Below are 17,772 nucleotides of genomic sequence, written 5' to 3' on the forward strand. Positions count from 1 at the left end.
GTACAAAAAAACACAGAAAACAGCCATTTACTCAAATACTATAGATTCAAATGGCCTTGGACTTTTTATTTTCCTTGTGTCTTAACTCACAGATCATTTTGTTTAAGGCCAATTGTATATCTGAAATATTCACTCCTTGGTGTTGCTGAACAACTGCATCTGTAAAAAAATAAAATAACAATGTCAGAAATGCATCCACAATGTTAGCCTCTATTGCAGAGAATGATGAGTTGGTTTCCAATCCCGATTTATTGTTTCTTGGTCAGTAAGTGCAACAGTACTTGTCATCTGCCTATTCTTCCTAGGTCCCTCGGGGTCCAACAAAATGATGTGCTTATTGTTGTAACGGGCTTTATGGATGCCAGTTACAAAATAGTTGTGCTGAGGGTGTGTATTTTTGAATGACTCATGATAATCCAGAAGATGATTAATTTGGAAGTTATAATAAAAAGGAAATCATTTTGACAAACCTTGGGGCTATGGAAGGAGAATGGGTTTTGGTGCTGCGTTGTTAAAGCTACTGCAGGAACTCCCTTTTATTACGGATTACTTATTTCTGATATATTTTAACCCGAGAAATATCTTTTATTTAAAATTATGTCCAAGCTGTATATCTGTTTTGCTAATGTGTGGATTTCAGTCCCAAGCGTTTGTTACCCTTTACCATTCAAAAAAACTTTGCAATATGAATCTTAAAAAAAAACCAAAAAAACATTCTGACTGTTTTACCAAATAAAGCTGTAAGCTTCTTGGAACTCAGAGCCCGCTATATCTCTGCTGAAGAATCCACCTCGTTGACACTGCCAGTCAAGTTTGATTTTAGTTGGACATCAACCTTGAACAGGCTCGGCAGGATGCCGCATGCCATCCTTTTGGCTGGTGGTTGTTATGTTTGTCTCCCAACAATAGGCAGACACTTTGGTGCAGTCATCGGTGCTAATTGCTCTAAACTAATTGGAAGAAGGAAAGAAAAATGAAGGAATAAAAACAAATAAATCACCAGTGAGAGAATGTTTTTAATTGATCACCACAGAAATGTTACATAATATGATGGATTATTGCTCCTGTTGCCAACTCTACCATCCCATAAACCAAAGCGTCTCAAGGTGGTCATGGTAACACTGCAGAATTCTGAGTAGTGTTGGGTTTTTTTTGGCGCTTTTTTTTCCCATACCGGTAAATATTGTATGCGTCAACGGAGGAATGTCTTTCGATGTTTTTTTTCAAATGGCAAATATGCATCAATATGAGTGTGTGAACAATGATATTCACACACTCTTTCAATACCCCTCCCCCTTTCCTCTTTTTAGATACCTCCCTAAATTAGACCCCCAAGTCACACCAGACTTCCCACTGCACACCACTGAAGGGCAGCAGACACAACTGCCTTGTCCACAGACACACACGCACACACACCCCCACACCCACGTGCACACACACACACACACATTTAGCGAGAAGCAGTCACTGTTTTTTTCTTTTCATTTTTACTCATTTGTAATTTAATGAAAGAACAAATGATAGACAGGGAGATTTTGTTATGGTTCAAGAAAATAAAGTATGTGCAGTATTTTTTGGCTATAATTCCAAAATTTATGTTTTTCGCAAACACAAGCCTTGGTTATCACCCAAAAAAATACCATACCGAAAGTGGCAGCATTATGCTTAAGGGCTGTTTTTCCTCGTATGAGTCATTAGTCAAGGTCGAAGGAATTACAAAGTGTTCTAAATTCCAGTGAGTGTCTGCACAAAACTTTCAGTCGTAGCAGTAAGAAAAAAATAGATAAAAATGTCAGGAAAATGTGACTATTACATGAGATATTTATTTGGGGCTATCAGAGGCACTTTAAATGGTGAGAAGTGCGTGCTTAGTCCCTTTTAACATTTGAATGTGATTGGTTAATTTTGAATTCTGTTTTTGGTGCATTTTTACACATTAAAAACAATAGTAACAGTTTCTAGGAGACAAAGGTGGAAAACGTTTTGAAATGAATTCTCTCTATTTTTTAATAATCTGAAAATGGGCATTGCAACAAAGGTGTGTAGACTTTATATTTACTATATATAACCATTTCCAGTATTAGTATTTATAGTATTCAAAGAAAGAAGCAATCCAAAATTAAGAAGGATAGGCCACCTCACCCACATGGTGAAAGTTGATAAAATCATTATTTAACTTTTTCTTGACCTATCTCTGTATGGTGTATGGTGGAATTTCACCTCAATTTAATTCATATTACACACGTACATAGTCACACGCAAAAAAGCAAAAAAAACCAAAAAAAACCCCCAACATTTCGAAGTGAACCTAAGCTTAAAGAAATGCATGCTTACTCTCCCAGCCCCCAAAGAGCTGCAAGTTGTCAGCTCTGTCTTTGCATCTTGTGACCCTCGGGCAGCTCAAGGGCATTGGAAGCAGTGTGACAGGACGGACATGTTGATGTCGGACAGAATGGCTGAAACCAAACAAGTCTCACTCTGCTCATTAGTAAAACCCAGATCGCGCTGCATGCTGCCTGGCTCCAGTTTCTCTGCCTATCCTCAGCTTCCCCCACAAACCCAAAGCTGATTGAAGCAGCTTAGTCTTCCTGTTGCTATAGTAATAGGCAACACTGGCTCACCCTTCTCAAAAACATGTTTTTGGCATTCCTACCGCCATAGCTTTTGCGGCCTCCCCCTCCGAGCTCTTACACCCCCATTGTTTACAGTGCGTGTCTTGCTATTTTTGCCGACAGTGCACTTTTTTTATTATGCATGATGCGCCTCTTTAGTCTCGCATTAATTCGTAATCATACCGGGTCTCGGAGAAAAAGAATGGGGTGCTATGTGCAATACCCCTGCAAGAAATTTGCAACCCATCTGTTCTATAAACTTTAACACGTTATTTATGAGGCTATGTAATGAAGACCATCACTGAGAAATGTATTGCTGAACTAATATTTCGATATTTCCTCCAAAATCAAATACACACAATTTTCTTTCCAAAATTAAATGTTTATAATCTATATTAAAAATATTAAAATGAATCTAAATTATCATTATCTAAAAATGACCTGTCAAGTCAACACTTTTTTTTTTTTACCAATCTTTTTTATGGTCCTAATTTCTATTTAATTTTCAGTATGATTGCCTGCTTTCGGTGCAATATTGCCCGCCGTCTTTTGGGTTGTACTGTACAAGTGTATACAGGAGCCCTCTCCAGTGGTGCATGGTGGGAAGGGAAAAGCCTCCTTCAAAGCCGCAGATGGCCACGCTCTCACTCCTCTACTCTGGCAGGTTGGCATCAGTTACACCATAATTTCATCACCAGCTGCTCCTTGTGAATCCTGCTTTACATTAACTTTTTACAAGGATTGGCAACACAAAGGCAGGGCTGCACAGCGGTGCCAGCACTTGAACCCATTTTTTTCCCTCCGATATTCAAGAGTTTGTTTTAACATATTATTTGTTGCTGAAGCGCTGTATTTGTTGAATGAAATGAATTGAACATAATCCCTCCAGTTAGAGGAGGATTAAAAGGAGAGAAAAAACAATAAGGATTAAAAAAACAAGAGGATGGGGACAGATTGTTTAAATGTGCAGCGCTGTGTTTGAATGATTGCTGGCATATTGTTTTGATAAGTGTTCCCTGAGGAGAGTCAGTCGCTTTCTTAGCGCATCTCTGTGATGGAGAACTGGGCACAGGGAGACCGTCAAAACAAGTCATCATAATAATTAAAGCGTTCATTCTGAAAAACTGCAGAGCGGCGGGCCGGCTCACACTCGTGAAGGAGCACACACACAAACACACACGCTTAATTCAAATTAATTAGTTTAAACGCGAAGCCAAATGAGCATGTTAGCCCCTGATATGGTGATAATTATACACTGGCACTGAGGGAATGTGGAAGAATAATAAATAGAGTCTGATCCCGTTGATAGACACTTCACATCTTCCTCGTGATATTATCATTGACTGCATGAAAAGGTTGAGAGAGACAAAATATGATGTTAAATACAGTGTAAATGTACATAAAAAAAGATTAAAGCGGAAAAAGAATTAACATAAATTTGAATTGCAAATAAAAATATTAATTAATTATCATTTCTAGTCTGACTTGAAGATCAGGTGGCTGATTAAATATTTGCTCCTTATCATGAAACAAAATCAGTTTTAACAATTTTTGATGGAATATATTTTGCATGCAGAACCTCTAAAATATATCAAATAGACCTTCAGTATTTGCATTCACTTCTATTGCAGCTGTAGTTCATATGATAAGTAATGAGATGAAATTTTCATTTTGCGCATTTTTTCCATCATGTCAAGCCTTGATATGAGGGGGGAAAAGTCCATTTTTACACAATTTTGGCTTGTATCGCTATACTGTATATAGTGATATCTGAAATAAAATTTTTTTTTAAAAAATAAACTGAAAAAAACTCAGCAATATGCTTTCAATAAGAGGATGATTTTAAACTACCAGTAATTTCATTTTGAAAAATAACAAAACAAATCCCATAATATTCTTTGCAAAGGTTAAACATTTTTCACAATGCAGATTTAATGCAAACCACATTTGCTATCCACCACTACCTAAACACTAAATATGAACTCACACAAAATGGATTGGAGACTACATTTTTGTGACATAGTAATACATAAATTGTAATGCCCCTCAAAAATACTTCTATTTCTTTTGTTCTTCATGTTCTTGTTAGGCACAAAAATTGTATCTAAAAAAAAAACTATTTATTCCACAACTATGCGAAGTACTGCAATTGTAAGGAGGTAGACATGCAGGATAAGATTGGTTTGGTGTGTAAAAAAAGTGGCAATAATAGTGCAACAGTACCACTAAACTAAAAAATGAAAATGCGGTTAAAATTTCTTTATTAATGTGCAGTGTCCAAAAACTGTGAGTAAATTAACATATAAAGTCATTGTTGTTCATATCTGAAAGGGGAAAAAATAGTACATACATTTTCATGGATTGGCTTCATTTGACGATATTCAAACACATTGTTGCAGAAAAAATGTGCAAGAGTTTGCTAGAGTGGCACTAATCTGAGATGTCCTTCAATAAACGTGACTGATATGTGTAAATTCCTTCATGCTGACTGGAAGGCTGCCTGCGATATTATGTGCGGCCCTGCGTAGAATTCAAGCAGGATTACGTAGCGAAACCTGAAGAGTCAACGAGTTTACATCTGGAGAAACCCATATTACTCGATTACTGTTGTCTTTTCCACCACAGTCTCTCTTAACAACATTGCAATTTGAAGGAACTGAGCTGTCCCAGCATTTTCAAGTCATGGTGGTCTCATTACAGCCGATTGTTGGTAATTGTGTTCCTTTGATCTGGGAGCTGATGGGAGCTGTGTTTTGCTACAATTCAAACAATGTTCTCTGCACCCTCGGCACCTTCTTAGAGCCCCGTGGTATACAGTAGATGGAGCTGCTGCCTGCCAGTGGGTGTGTGACTGAGAGAGAAAGAGAAAGAGAGAGAGAGAGAGAGAGAGAGAAAGAGAGAGAGAGAGAGAGAGAGAGTGGTGATTGAATGTGGGTGAGATGGAGACAGCGACAAAAGTCATTGGTTGCTGTTTAAAGGGAAACAAAGGTAGCAAAATTCACCCATTTTTATCCATCTTAGGGCACGGACATTTTGCCACTTGCTATCGACTGACAATGACATCACAGTTGCTCGGGCTTCGGGTAACAAGCAGCCACGGCTAATCTGTTTTCTGAGGTTGGTCATGTGACATACGTAAGATGAGCCACAAGTGACTGGTTGTTACCTGATCCTTGAGAAACTGTGATGTAATTTTCAGTCAACAGCAAGTGACAAAATGGCCGCCACCTGAGATGGACGAAACGGTTGGTTTCTGCTGTTTAATTCATATTCCACCAACAACAATCAGAATGCCGTGTTTAGACTAGTGGGGGTGCTTGGAACATATTATTGTCAAGAACTGGCTTCTGTTTTTTAAGTCCATTCTGAGGTTGGACCAGGAGGGCATTCACTCAAACATTTCATGCTGGTAGAGGTCCCATCAGAAGGCCTGAAAAGCAAAACGACATGCAAATATCTTTAAATACACTCAAACACTCTCACTTTTTTATTTTAGAGATGTGCCAAATTACAGTATTTTTTTATGATTTATATAATTCTGATGAAAACCAAAACAGTTCTATTTGTGCTATCCGTTGAGCCAATGACCTACGAACTAGGTGCAGGAGTTGTAAATGCTTCTATTCCATTCTATTCAACAAAGTAAAACTAACAGTGGGGAAATTGTAACACCCTTTAAAATCCCTTTGAAGTCACCACAAAGGAATATGGGGAACCAGAGGCACTCAGCTTTCTAATCTATTCACACCACCTAAAGCTCAACATATCCCTGCTTGTGCACTGTGGCCACAAAAAAAGAACAACCCTAAAACCTAAGGATTGTATTCTAACAATGATGAATCAAATGTGGGTAGGTAGTACAAACTACATTTATGCCATTACATTTACTCGAGTAAAATTTCTGATAAATTAATTCATGACAGAGTAGTTTTAATGCAACATTTCCTTTTCTTTTACGCTAATATTGTTATGAAAAACACTACTTGTGCTTTAGTAAACTTGAGTCAGATTCCGCTCAAAACTTGTACTTGTATTTCTTATTCTTTTCCATTTAGAGATTTGTGTCACGTGTGTTATGTATTTTTGGTCTGTGTTGAATCTCGTGGTTATGCGTGACGTCATCACGCAGTGCGTGTGTTGACAATGTAAATGAGAGCTCTTCATGTCATCCTGCTCTGCTCCATTGCGATTAAAAAGTCATCCGTCTACACCTGAGCCTTCCTTCATCCTTACCCAAAATAATAGTAGAGGATAAAACAACGTGACTCCTTTTTGCCAATCCAACATAACGACTAGCGACGCGTGATGAAGAGTATAAACAAAGGAAGTTGATCCGAAACAATTTTTTGGGGCTGAATTCGCCTAGGGCTTTCTTATTTAACTAAAACTATATTATTTTAAAATCATATTGTTGGACAATATTTGAATTTGTCTGTTTGACGTCCATGCACTACTTAAAAAGTCAAAAAATCAATAACTCAATGGTTTGGAGGCCTACTTTGAATTTTTAATCCAGGCATATTAAATTCGTAAATAATAGTACACTTACTTGAATAGAAATTTTGACTAGTACTCTACCCAACTCTGTGTGGGATTTATATACTCTCTGACTATTGTGCTCATCGTCGGCTCATGCACCACCAGTGTGGGCTCATCTTTCTCCTCATCCTTTGGAATATTGGTTGAAGATTCCTATAAAGGACTGCATTAAACAATGGCTTTGCTTCACTGACTTGAGCGAGCCATGCTTGGCCCAGAAGCACAAACTGCTTGTTTGAACATCCACATTCCCATGCGGTGCCTGACTGTCTTTTGCAACTCACTGGAGGACGTTCTTTCTCTGTCTTTCCTTGTCTGCTATCGTGCTCTGATAGGACAATGTTAAACGGTGTTAAGGATCAATCCACTGAGCTCATCAAGCCCCCAGTACATTGACTTCATAATATGTATTTTGTAGGTGCGCAGGGGAAACATAAGGTTTTCATAAACAAAGAGCTTCAGCGTCACACTTAATGAGAATCTGTTGGAAATGAGGGGAGATGAGAGGTACAATGCAGACGCGTGAATGTCTGCTGCTCTAACACATGAATTCAAGAGAGGCATTACACCAAGGTTTTGAATTCTGCTTTAGATGTTCTTCAATTTCATATCAAATATCTGGATATTACCTTGTGACACATGGCGTAACAATTGTTGTTGTATTGTCAGTGGAGGTCCTACTTTGAGTTGAATTTTGTGATACTCACACCACAGGAACACACACTTCAATAAAAATGCACTTGAGCGTACCTTATATTTTTTTGTGACAATAAATAGATGAAATTATAAGCAAGCAATATTGCAACAGCAAACAATTGGAATTCAGTAAAAGGAGAATTAAAACAAGACAAATCATTGCATTGCACGATTGAAACAATAACCTTCAAAAGGAACGTGATTGGAACCTTTTTGGATTTGACACAAAGCGTGTTTGTTTTTTTCGTTTTGTTTTTTCATTTTAAGAATTACTCATTTTCTCAAAATCCCCAAATTTGCATTATAGAATAGGTTGCCGACACGTTTCAGAGGGAATTCTTTAGCCAGAGCAAGTCACATGTTTTTAAGTGGAACAATTCCATTTGATTCAGTGCACTTGCAGCTTTTAAATTAAAACTGATTTTCTGATTCAATTAGTTTTTTTGCTACACCCCTCACCAGTGGTCTACCTTGCACCAGTATTTAGTGGTGGTCTGAGCAGGAGTAAATTTAGATCAACTTTCTGCACCAAAACTGCAGCTGCACTATCTACAAAAATAGAGCCCTTAATGACAAGCCCTAAATAATGCGGCATTCCACCCACTCATACTGCATCTTGAAAATAAAGCAAGCAAAATGCATAAAATCCCCACTCATTTCTCTGCAGGTGCAAACATCTCATCCCTGGTGGAGCGACCATCACACTGGATTCAAAATTCATGACAATAAATTCAACTTGCTGTGAATAACAGCTCCTCATCCAGTTTTGTGCTATATCTTCAGGTGTTCCGCTCCAAGCTTGACAGTGATCCAGGACAGTCTCCTCATCTTGCAAGGTCGGGATGTACTCCGCAGCAGGGAGCAGCAACATTGGGCCGTAACACGAGCTCCAAGGTAGACTCCTTCTTCTTCATTGTGGAGGGATGTCTTCAGAAGTGACTGCCTTACTCTCCCACTTGCCAGAGAATCTTCTGATTATATCTACTGCGTCATCATTTTTGAGCCCTCTTCTGACCCCAAAAAGCTCGAGCAGCCTGCCCAGGAAGTGCATCGAGACCAAGAGACAGCTCGTTCTGCAGCAGAAAGGTGAAGATGGACTGTATACATGTTTCTATTCAGATGCATTCATAAGAGAGTATTACATATTTTAAGACTAAATGTACAATTGACCTGAATGCAAACTTGAAAATAATCTTGTTTTAAGTCAGTGGTTCTAATAGTGGGGCGGGCCCCTCTGGGGTGATGCGTGTGACCCTGGGGAACATGCTTTTTTTTCCCCTGTCCTTCAATAAAGTGTAATTGCACATCCTCTCCTGTAGTTGGCAGTGGCGCTCTCATTGCTCATTGTCCTCAGCGAGTATTAACACTATGGTGTAGGTTTGTTTTGCAACGAAAATGCAATTATTTTGTGGAGGAGCGTGGGTGGTAGGGTGAGGGTGCAAATTGTTTTCTTCTTGCTGGGGGGTGCGTAACAGAAAATATTTGAAGAGCACTGTTTTAAGTAAAGAACATTGCAGTCAACGTCAGATTGTGATGGGCATTTTTCTGGGTATATGTGGACTTTATATCGTGGAATGCTGACTGGACACACCCACGGCCAACCCCTCACTGAAATGTGTCATCCTGGCAACGCCAATGAAAATTTTCTGGCAATGCTCATGTGTGTGATAATTTAACACAATTTTTTTTTTTGTTTTAATGTTAAATGGTACATCCCTTGCGCAACCATTTTATTTCAGAATTTAATTTGTAATTGCCTCTCAAAGTCTAAAAGAAAAGAAAAAAAATCTAATGAGGTGTACAGATCATAAGTTAGATTAGTGGTGGAAAACGTTTTGAAATTATTTTTGTTGGTCTCATTTTTTACATCACATTGTATTATGCAGTGTAGAGCAGCATGAACAGATTCTTGACATGTGTCTGTCTTTGTGTGCAAACTTCAGAACCTCAGGCCTCCTGTCAGCCACCCATAGAGGGAAGATCAGCAGGTAGCCTTCGAAACAGCGTGACCTCCAAACTACCGTGGTGTTATTTTTACTGTCTTATCCGGCAATAGCGATCAATTCATGTTCACCATACCGAGACTGTTGGTGGCTGTTAATTCATGCCTCTGCCCTTCAGTCTCTTCCATGCCTGGTGTGTCCTTAACTCCCAAAGATAATTGTTCATTTTCTCTCTTGACTGTCCTGTATTTCTTTGGTGGGGAATAAGTCATGCATGCTGAGAATGTTTTGGGCTTCGTGGCCAAAGTGCCTGTTGACTTTAGATGTGTCTAACAATGAATTCACAGCATCATGTTATAAAATATGTAACCACTCTTGGTGGAAATTTGACAGTCTGTATTTAATGGTGTGTGGTGCATGACTTGTAGCAGTGGTTCTGGTCTGGTTTGGTGTTCCTGTTGCTTGTATTTTTCCGGTATTGAACTATTTCAACATGGAGAGCTTTGGGTATCCCTTTAGGTGTTGACATTCGAGAGCCACCTTTGACCTTTTGCGGGTGTCTGCTGACTTATTGGGGGTTTTCTTGCAGGATAAATTGTATATTAACTCTGCTCAAAAGCAAAAACGACAAACACCATGCGAATTGATGTCCCATTTTTCAGGTCAGCAAGTAATTGAAGAGCAGCGACGTCGTCTGGCTGATCTGAAGCACAGAGCAGCAGCAGAAGCTCAGTGCCAGTGGGAGGCGCTCCATGGCTTGCAGCCTCACCTCATCACCTCGGCACCCTCCTACTCCCCAGTCATGACCTACAGTCCCACATTGAGTCACAAGTCTGCAGGCCCCCCTCCTCTGGTCCAGCACTCCATCCTACACCACCATCCAGCGTCAGCCGGAGAGCAGCCCTACGACACACTGAGCTTGGAGAGCTCTGACAGTATGGACACCAGTGTGTCCACAGGGAACAACTCCGCCTGCTCGCCAGATAATTTGTCCAGGTACCCACAACAACTTCACCCCTTTATAAAAAAAAAATACTGGTTGGTTATAGTCATACAAATCGCTGTTGGCGCCAACTTAGAACCACTTTTCTATTAGACAGGGCATTGAAAGCATTTCAAGCGCGCAAAACTGCAACTGAACGAGGTTTTCAGCAAATATTGTAACAGAGAATAGGAACAATAAATCTGTGAATACTTGTAACATACAGTAAAGCCCCCTCGTGGACAGTGCCATAGCAACACATTTCTTGAGAGGGAGGGCGGAAGATTCTGAATAATCCCATTTAGGCATTTTATGATGAATTCAGTCAGGCACACAGACAAAAGCACCCACAGGCACCATTTCCCAGACTGCTCCCCACCAGTTAAAGACTTTATCTGCACGTTTTAATTTGGGGACCATCTGTTGGAAGCAGGTTGTGTGCTGTGTTACAAAAGTGTTCACTGCAGGAAGCTCTCATCTCAAGCCACTGTTCACAGCTTTGTTGTAGCTCACAAGAGACCAAACTGTATTGGTAAAATATTTTTGCAAAACTTTAATGGCATTTGTGCACTAATTAAAAGTGCACACCGGAGATCAAGAGAGGAAACCTTCCTGTTTTTGCTCTGTCAGCATCAGGCCTTATTCTAATCACAGCCATCGATAGGAAGAAAACTATGCTTGCTCCAGTTCCTCACATTCCAAATTTTCATGTTATACATTTCAAGACAGTATGTGCTGTTTTTAAAATGTACGGATTTCCAACATCATGCTGCTGTCTAAGTGAAGAAACAATTTCTCAGATACAAACATGAACGTATAAATCAGACACTGCCGCCTTTGCTCTCATTTAAAAGAGAAAAAAAACGCCATGATGTGGACACTTTCACAGAGGTGCTCATCACTGTGTACGATGTTCAATATCTCAGAATCAATTTGAATGCAGGTGCTATGTTTTTGTTTCCACCACAAAAGTGTTGGAGGAACAGACTCACTGAAGATGGAAGAGATGGAGAAAATGCTGAAGGAGGCACAGATGGAGAAAGCCAGACTTATTGAGTTTCGGGTAAGTGTCATTACGTACAACTGTGGCGCTGCTTGTGATTGTTTGGAATCACATTTGGGTGATTGATGGCTTTTTGTAGTGACGGGATCAATAAGGGAGAACGATTCAATACTGTATTAAAGTCATTTTTTATTGGCCTTTTCAATCAGTTGAAGATGTCACTTTGTGCGTTATAAAGGCGCTATACAGTGTTAAAATTCCTGCCTAGTAGAAAAAATTACACATTTTCATTAACATCTTGTCTAGGTAAAAATCTTAACTGAAAGAGTTCTTTCAGGAACAGGAGAGCTTCACTCGCCATCAGATGTTGGCGGAAGAGCGGAAAAAGAGGGAAGAAGCAGAGAAAAGACTGCAGGATGAAACACTCCACCGACAGCAGCTGGTGGAGAAGGAAATGAAGTTGAGGGCCAAGAACTTCTCTCAGGTCAGTAAAAGGAGACAAAATTGGAAATGTGTGGCGTGAAATGGCCTCGCCTCCAAACTGATAGCTGACTTTTATAGACGCGGGCTTCTGAAGGTGCCTGCAATGAAGTCTCTGCTGCTTGAGATTTGGTCACTTGAAAAAAAAAAAGAAGAAACTTGATCTTTTCCACATTAGTTCATGTTTGTAAGGTTTGTAAGATAAGATCATCTCTAATTGCAACCTGGAGTGGTAATATCATTATATAGTACAGTCACAACAGCTGGAACAAAGCACTTTCCAGATGTGCAAAGAGGACACAAGATTATTTGTTTCCGATGCTATGAAAAAGACAAAAAGCATTTATCTCAAAGTTGTAGATACCTATGCCTATTAATGATTCCAGGATGGTAAAAAGAAACAGAATACATGAATACAAATTCTAAAATCAATTACAAAAACAACTCTATTTTTTTTTGTAAAACCAGATAATTCATAAAATCGTTTATGTAAACATCTATTGAGCAGTAATTAAAACCTGCCTCAAACTGCATTAGATCCATCAAATCAGATTGCATTGAACATATTTGTCATCATCATTCTTATCAGGCGACCGTTTTAGCTGTGATGAATAGTTTCCTGTTAGGTGAAAAGCTGCGTGAGAAATATGTTGTATTGCCCGCTCGCTATGGTGGGATTAATGACACGTTTCTGATACCGTATGGAATGAAATGTAAACAGGAATATGTTAAAAAAGAAAAAAACCCTAGATCAGTAAATGACGAGCTGCTGTCAAGTATTCCTCACCCCGGTTGTGACCTTTCTGTTGTATATGCGTCCAGGCCCGTCCGATGACGCGCTACCTGCCAATTAGGAAGGAGGAATTTGACCTTCGCGCTCACATTGAGACATCAGGCCACAGCGTGGACACCTGCTACCACATCATCCTGACTGAGAAGATGTGCAAGGGCTACCTGGTCAAGATGGGAGGCAAGATCAAGTCGTGGAAGAAACGCTGGTTTGTCTTTGACCGCCTCAAAAGGACCTTCTCGTACTACGTCGGTAAGAAGAGTTCAAACTCATTTGACATTTAAATCGCTCTGTATTGTTAAAATTCACTCCCGACTCATTTTCTCTGGCCAAGCATCCAAAGCTGGCAGCAGTAGTCTCATTACTGAAAAACATACTCGATAACAAATGTGGTGTAAAACACATTATACAGAAATATTTTTTAAATTGAGGTTGTTGCAAATGCTCCTCCCCAAAACAATTTCTTAATCCCGTTTACATTGTCCAGTTTAGCTAACATAACTGGAGCTAGGTTTAATATAACCCATTTATCGATTTTAACCAATTTTCCTTTTCAATACCCATTATTGATTAATAAAACTATAAACCAATATGTAACCCCCAAAAAAACATGGTTGGAAAACCTATGTATGCCAATTAGAGGGAATAGCTCATCGCCCCACAAGGTGGCGGATCGCTAGGACATGAGCAAAAAAAAAACAAAAAACATTGATCATACATTTCTTTTTGGTACAGCTAAATTGAAAAAAAAATTGACAAAAATGGTAATCTAATAATTCATTTCAAAACCTTTTGAGAAAATCATCATCAAACAATTCTTTGAACTTTCAGTAACACTTTTGTACGGAGCCCCCCAGGGGACATTGGGGAAATATTTAAGATTGCGTTATAATGCAAAACTTTGCAATATATTGCAATAGTTAATGCAAAAAAAGCTACTAGGGGTAAGCAACCCGGAAGTGGAATCTCTCGTTCCATCACAAATAATTAGCGTTATTTTGCAATTAAAAAAAAAAAAATTATTGCAATATAACGCAAAGCTATTGCGTTATATTGTAATAGTATTGCGTTATAACGCAATTAGTATTGCAATATAACGCAATAGTATTGCGTTTTTTTGCATTACTATTGCAATATATTGCAAAGTATTGCATTATAACGCAATCTTATTGCATTATAACGCAATCATAATTTTTTTCCCGATGTCCCCTGGGGGGCTCCGTACTTTTGCAAGTGTTGACCAGTAGCATTTTTTTCTGTTCAAATTCATTTCCACCCGTTAATATTCACCACAAAACTGAGCATTATTATTGTTGTAAAGGCAGAATTTTGGACCTTATTATTATTTGGGGTTAGAACGTTTGGCCATAACTCAAATTGTTTTGCAGACACACACACACACACCTATATATATATATATATATATATGTATATATATATATATATATATATATGTAGATATATATGTATATATATGTAGATATATATAAATATATATATATATATATATTATCAGAGCATGCTGATCCACATTTTTTAACAAAGTGGTTCCTCATCCAATTTGTTGTTTTAATGAGTAATATTTACTGTGTGGGTCAATTTCTTGGCAGTGTAATAATGAATTATTTTTGTTAAATTGCATCCCGGGAAGGTACCAGATAAACTATTGGTATTTTGTCTAGTACCAAAAAATAAAAAATAAATACATTTAATTAAGTTATGACTATTGTCGTAGCAGAGGACATAATGTGATCAGTTGGTGCAAATGGAATTTCCAGTGCTTTCCCAAAACAAACATACGAGAAATGATAATAAACTCTGTATAATTATGTTCCCCTCGTGCTAAATCGAACCGAAGACATAAAGGTCTGATTAAATGAATGCATTTGATAGTGTACGCTGGATACACTACTACTGTAATTTAGGCGACAATGCAACATATAAAAAAAAGAAAAGAAAAAAACAACCCTCATGATAGCGCATATAGTGCAGCTTTCCAGTTGAAGACTTTTGTTTTGTGTATCACATTATTTGGGAGGGACAGGGCATAGAAGGCCTTCAAATGTGTAGAATAAGCTTCCAAATGTATGTGAGACATGCACATGGCAGACTATTTCCCCCAGAATGATGTCTGAACATGTATGCTCCACCCAGCCCTTGACTGCGCGGCGCTGTAATTGATCTGCCGGCGTGAGCTGTGGGACACTTGTTCACTTTCAGCCCTTTGAAGTCCTCTGAAGGTTCCGCTTAAAGCCTCTTAAAGCGCACCTTGTTACAAGTGAGGAGGCGCATGGAGATTACTGGCGCTGCCGTTAAAATGCGCGTCGCGGTGGTGCTCTCCGAGGAGGCTGATTGAGATGCCTCGCTTGCCCTTATCGCTTGACCTTGAACAAGAAGTAACAAGAAGTGACACGCCCACGTCGTGAGGACTCTTAATTCACGCTAATCACCCCTTACCGTATCGTGGCATTTTGGTCTCAATCAAATGAGATGCAAACGCAAGGCTATTTGAATGCAAAACAGGTCATTAGCAGATAATAGCGGCATATTAAACTATTCCTCGAAATGAAGTACTGCATCTCTCCCTACTACTCTTTAAGTTGGCTTGTGGAGTGTTTGTGCCTGGAGGTAGAAACGCTGTGTTGAGTTCCCCACCGGTTCCTTACTGCAGTTCTGCAGTGGCTGATGAAACAAAGTGCAATGATGTGCCAGAGTAGCGTAAGGAGCCAGTCAAATCTCAACATACAATAAGAGCAGCTTTGCTTGGAAAAGAGAGGGCCAAAAGTGCTGCGCTTGTCATTTTTTTATCCATCAGGGCAAACATGCTCGTCATCAAAGTTGGACTTGTTGTTTTTAAGACGTGTACCGTGTCAGGTGCGACCGACTCCAACTGAAAAGCTTTTCATCAAAGCCTTTTGCCTTTTCCTCCTTGAGACAAACACGAGACCAAGCTGAAGGGCGTGATATACTTCCAAGCTATCGAAGAGGTTTATTACGATCACCTGCGCAGCGCCACAAAGGTATGCTGTTATCTCAAGTCCAAGTTCATACCCTCATTTATCTTTGTCGTTCTTCTTACAATTCAACCTGTTCTTGCACACACCGTTCCATTTTTGCTTTCTTTTCTTGTATTTTGGCACATTTGCTCTCACGTCTAGAGGAGCTTTTTCAACTTGAATCTGACGAGTGTATGTATCTTTCGTGCTGCCTGTTCACCCGTCTAATCGTACTCATCCCCGTGGTTTGAAAGTTTCCTGTGAATGAGAAAGACTGAAACCTGAAATCTTCAGGTTGGATTTTTCCACGTCATGTGTTTCGTTTGATCCGCTAACCCTGCTTGTTCCCTCGGCCCTCCCCCTTTTCTTCAGTTGAATGTCATTTGTGTCGAATATTATGAAATATTTCCCTACATTTATGAAGGGCAATACATGTTTTGTTTAGCTTTAATTTCTAAAGAAAGATAGTTCTGTAAAAAAGTCAAAAGCATCATTATATTTGTTGTTTAAGATATTCTATTATTTTAAATTATTTTAAGCACTTCCCATAAAAAGTAGTTTTTATAATTGTAATTGTAGTAGGATTAATCAACCCGCCGGTTACAATAGTGAAGAGTAATTGAATTTATAGGGCTCTAAATATATTACTGAGGAATGTTTCAAATTATTCTGAGTAAATATTGACAGAATACAGTGTTGGGATTAAATGTATGTAGTGGTGCATGTTTGGAATAAATTGTCACATGACCAAAGCTGTTTACTTCCTGGTTGCACTTTGATAAGAGGATGCCCGCCTCAAACCCTCCTAAAAAAGGTTAGCAAAGTATGTTTAAATATTCATAGGACAACATTTTATGTACACATTATCTTTAGGGTGTTTTGTAATTTATATGAATTTGCATTTGTTCAAATGTGATTGGTGTGTTTGCAAAATGAGCAAAAATATGCATGGTCACGATAGAGAACAGGAGGATAATGCATTGTAGCTAGGTGCACAAATAGGTCTATACATGCAAATTTCGTGCTGTATCTAAGTATTTTTTTTTATCTCCTGTAGATTCACTTTGAGTGAAGTTCTTGGTATTTTGGGCGGAGGTGATGGCCCTGACAAGGCCTGCAACATTGTAGTTATCCCTCAAAGTGAAAAAGATGCCATATTCAGCAATTGTGATAGTGATGGATCTAATAAGGACTATGAGGGGGAGATAGGCCATTTGCCAGCACGGATGTTGAATGCATATGCTGAATTGGATATAGATGATGACAGGGACAATATTGATTGCAACCTCCCCGTTTTACAAACCATAAGCACTACCTTAGCAGCTTTTGATAAGTTATGCCAAGCAGCCACATGAAGTGATGAAAATTTAAAAAAGGGGAGATGAACATTATCACTCCCTTCCAATTGCCCCTCCTCCAACACCTTCCACTGTTGAAGAACCAAGGTCCTCTGACCATAAGGTCCAAACAAAAGAACCTCAAAGGTCCTCTAGTCGACTCCAGGCCGAGATGACAGAGCCTCCAAAGAACTTTGGCCACCATAAGAGCTCTTTTGAGGAATCTCTAACGTCCTCTAGCCAACACAGGGACAGGACAAAATAACCTCGGAGATCCTCCTGCAGATTGCAAGCCAAGGCTAAACAACCTCCAAAGACCTTCAGTTGCCAGAATAGCCCATTTGCAGAATCTCTAAGGTCCCTTCACAGCCAAAAACTGTGTTAGGCCAAGGGC

At 39.1% G+C, this 17,772-nt stretch overlaps 1 protein-coding gene across 2 annotated transcripts; it reads left to right on the forward strand.

Annotated features, from left to right (window-relative positions):
• The first annotated feature begins 8,537 nt into the window (after positions 1 to 8,537).
• Positions 8,538 to 17,706, forward strand: LOC148333881 (pleckstrin homology-like domain family B member 1). 2 transcript variants are annotated; one of them, XM_088300085.1, is made up of 7 exons: positions 8,538 to 8,933; positions 10,453 to 10,786; positions 11,745 to 11,835; positions 12,113 to 12,259; positions 13,078 to 13,297; positions 15,980 to 16,065; positions 17,099 to 17,706. In XM_088300085.1, the coding sequence occupies exons 1-7, from the start codon at positions 8,771 to 8,773 to the stop codon at positions 17,111 to 17,113; spliced, it is 1,056 nt and encodes a 351-aa protein (XP_088156211.1). In that variant the 5' UTR covers positions 8,538 to 8,770; the 3' UTR covers positions 17,114 to 17,706. The 2 variants fall into 2 exon arrangements, with proteins under 2 accessions (XP_088156211.1, XP_088156210.1); XM_088300084.1 differs by lacking the exon at positions 17,099 to 17,706 and having other exon boundaries at positions 15,980 to 16,520.
• The last annotated feature ends 66 nt before the right edge of the window (positions 17,707 to 17,772 follow it).

The sequence above is a fragment of the Idiotropiscis lumnitzeri genome, chromosome 7, assembly GCF_059441095.1.
Source record: "Idiotropiscis lumnitzeri isolate Australia: NSW breed Sydney's pygmy pipehorse chromosome 7, RoL_Ilum_1.0, whole genome shotgun sequence".
Taxonomy (NCBI): Eukaryota; Metazoa; Chordata; class Actinopteri; order Syngnathiformes; family Syngnathidae; genus Idiotropiscis; species Idiotropiscis lumnitzeri.

Bases quoted from the DNA above. Each gene is read 5' to 3' on its own strand.
- LOC148333881 (XM_088300084.1), top strand. From the start codon at position 8,771: ATGTCTTCAGAAGTGACTGCCTTACTCTCCCACTTGCCAGAGAATCTT. The intron at 8,934-10,452 runs GTGAAGATGGAC...CCCATTTTTCAG, and splicing joins GCTCGTTCTGCAGCAGAAAG to GTCAGCAAGTAATTGAAGAG. The intron at 12,260-13,077 runs GTCAGTAAAAGG...ATATGCGTCCAG, and splicing joins GGGCCAAGAACTTCTCTCAG to GCCCGTCCGATGACGCGCTA.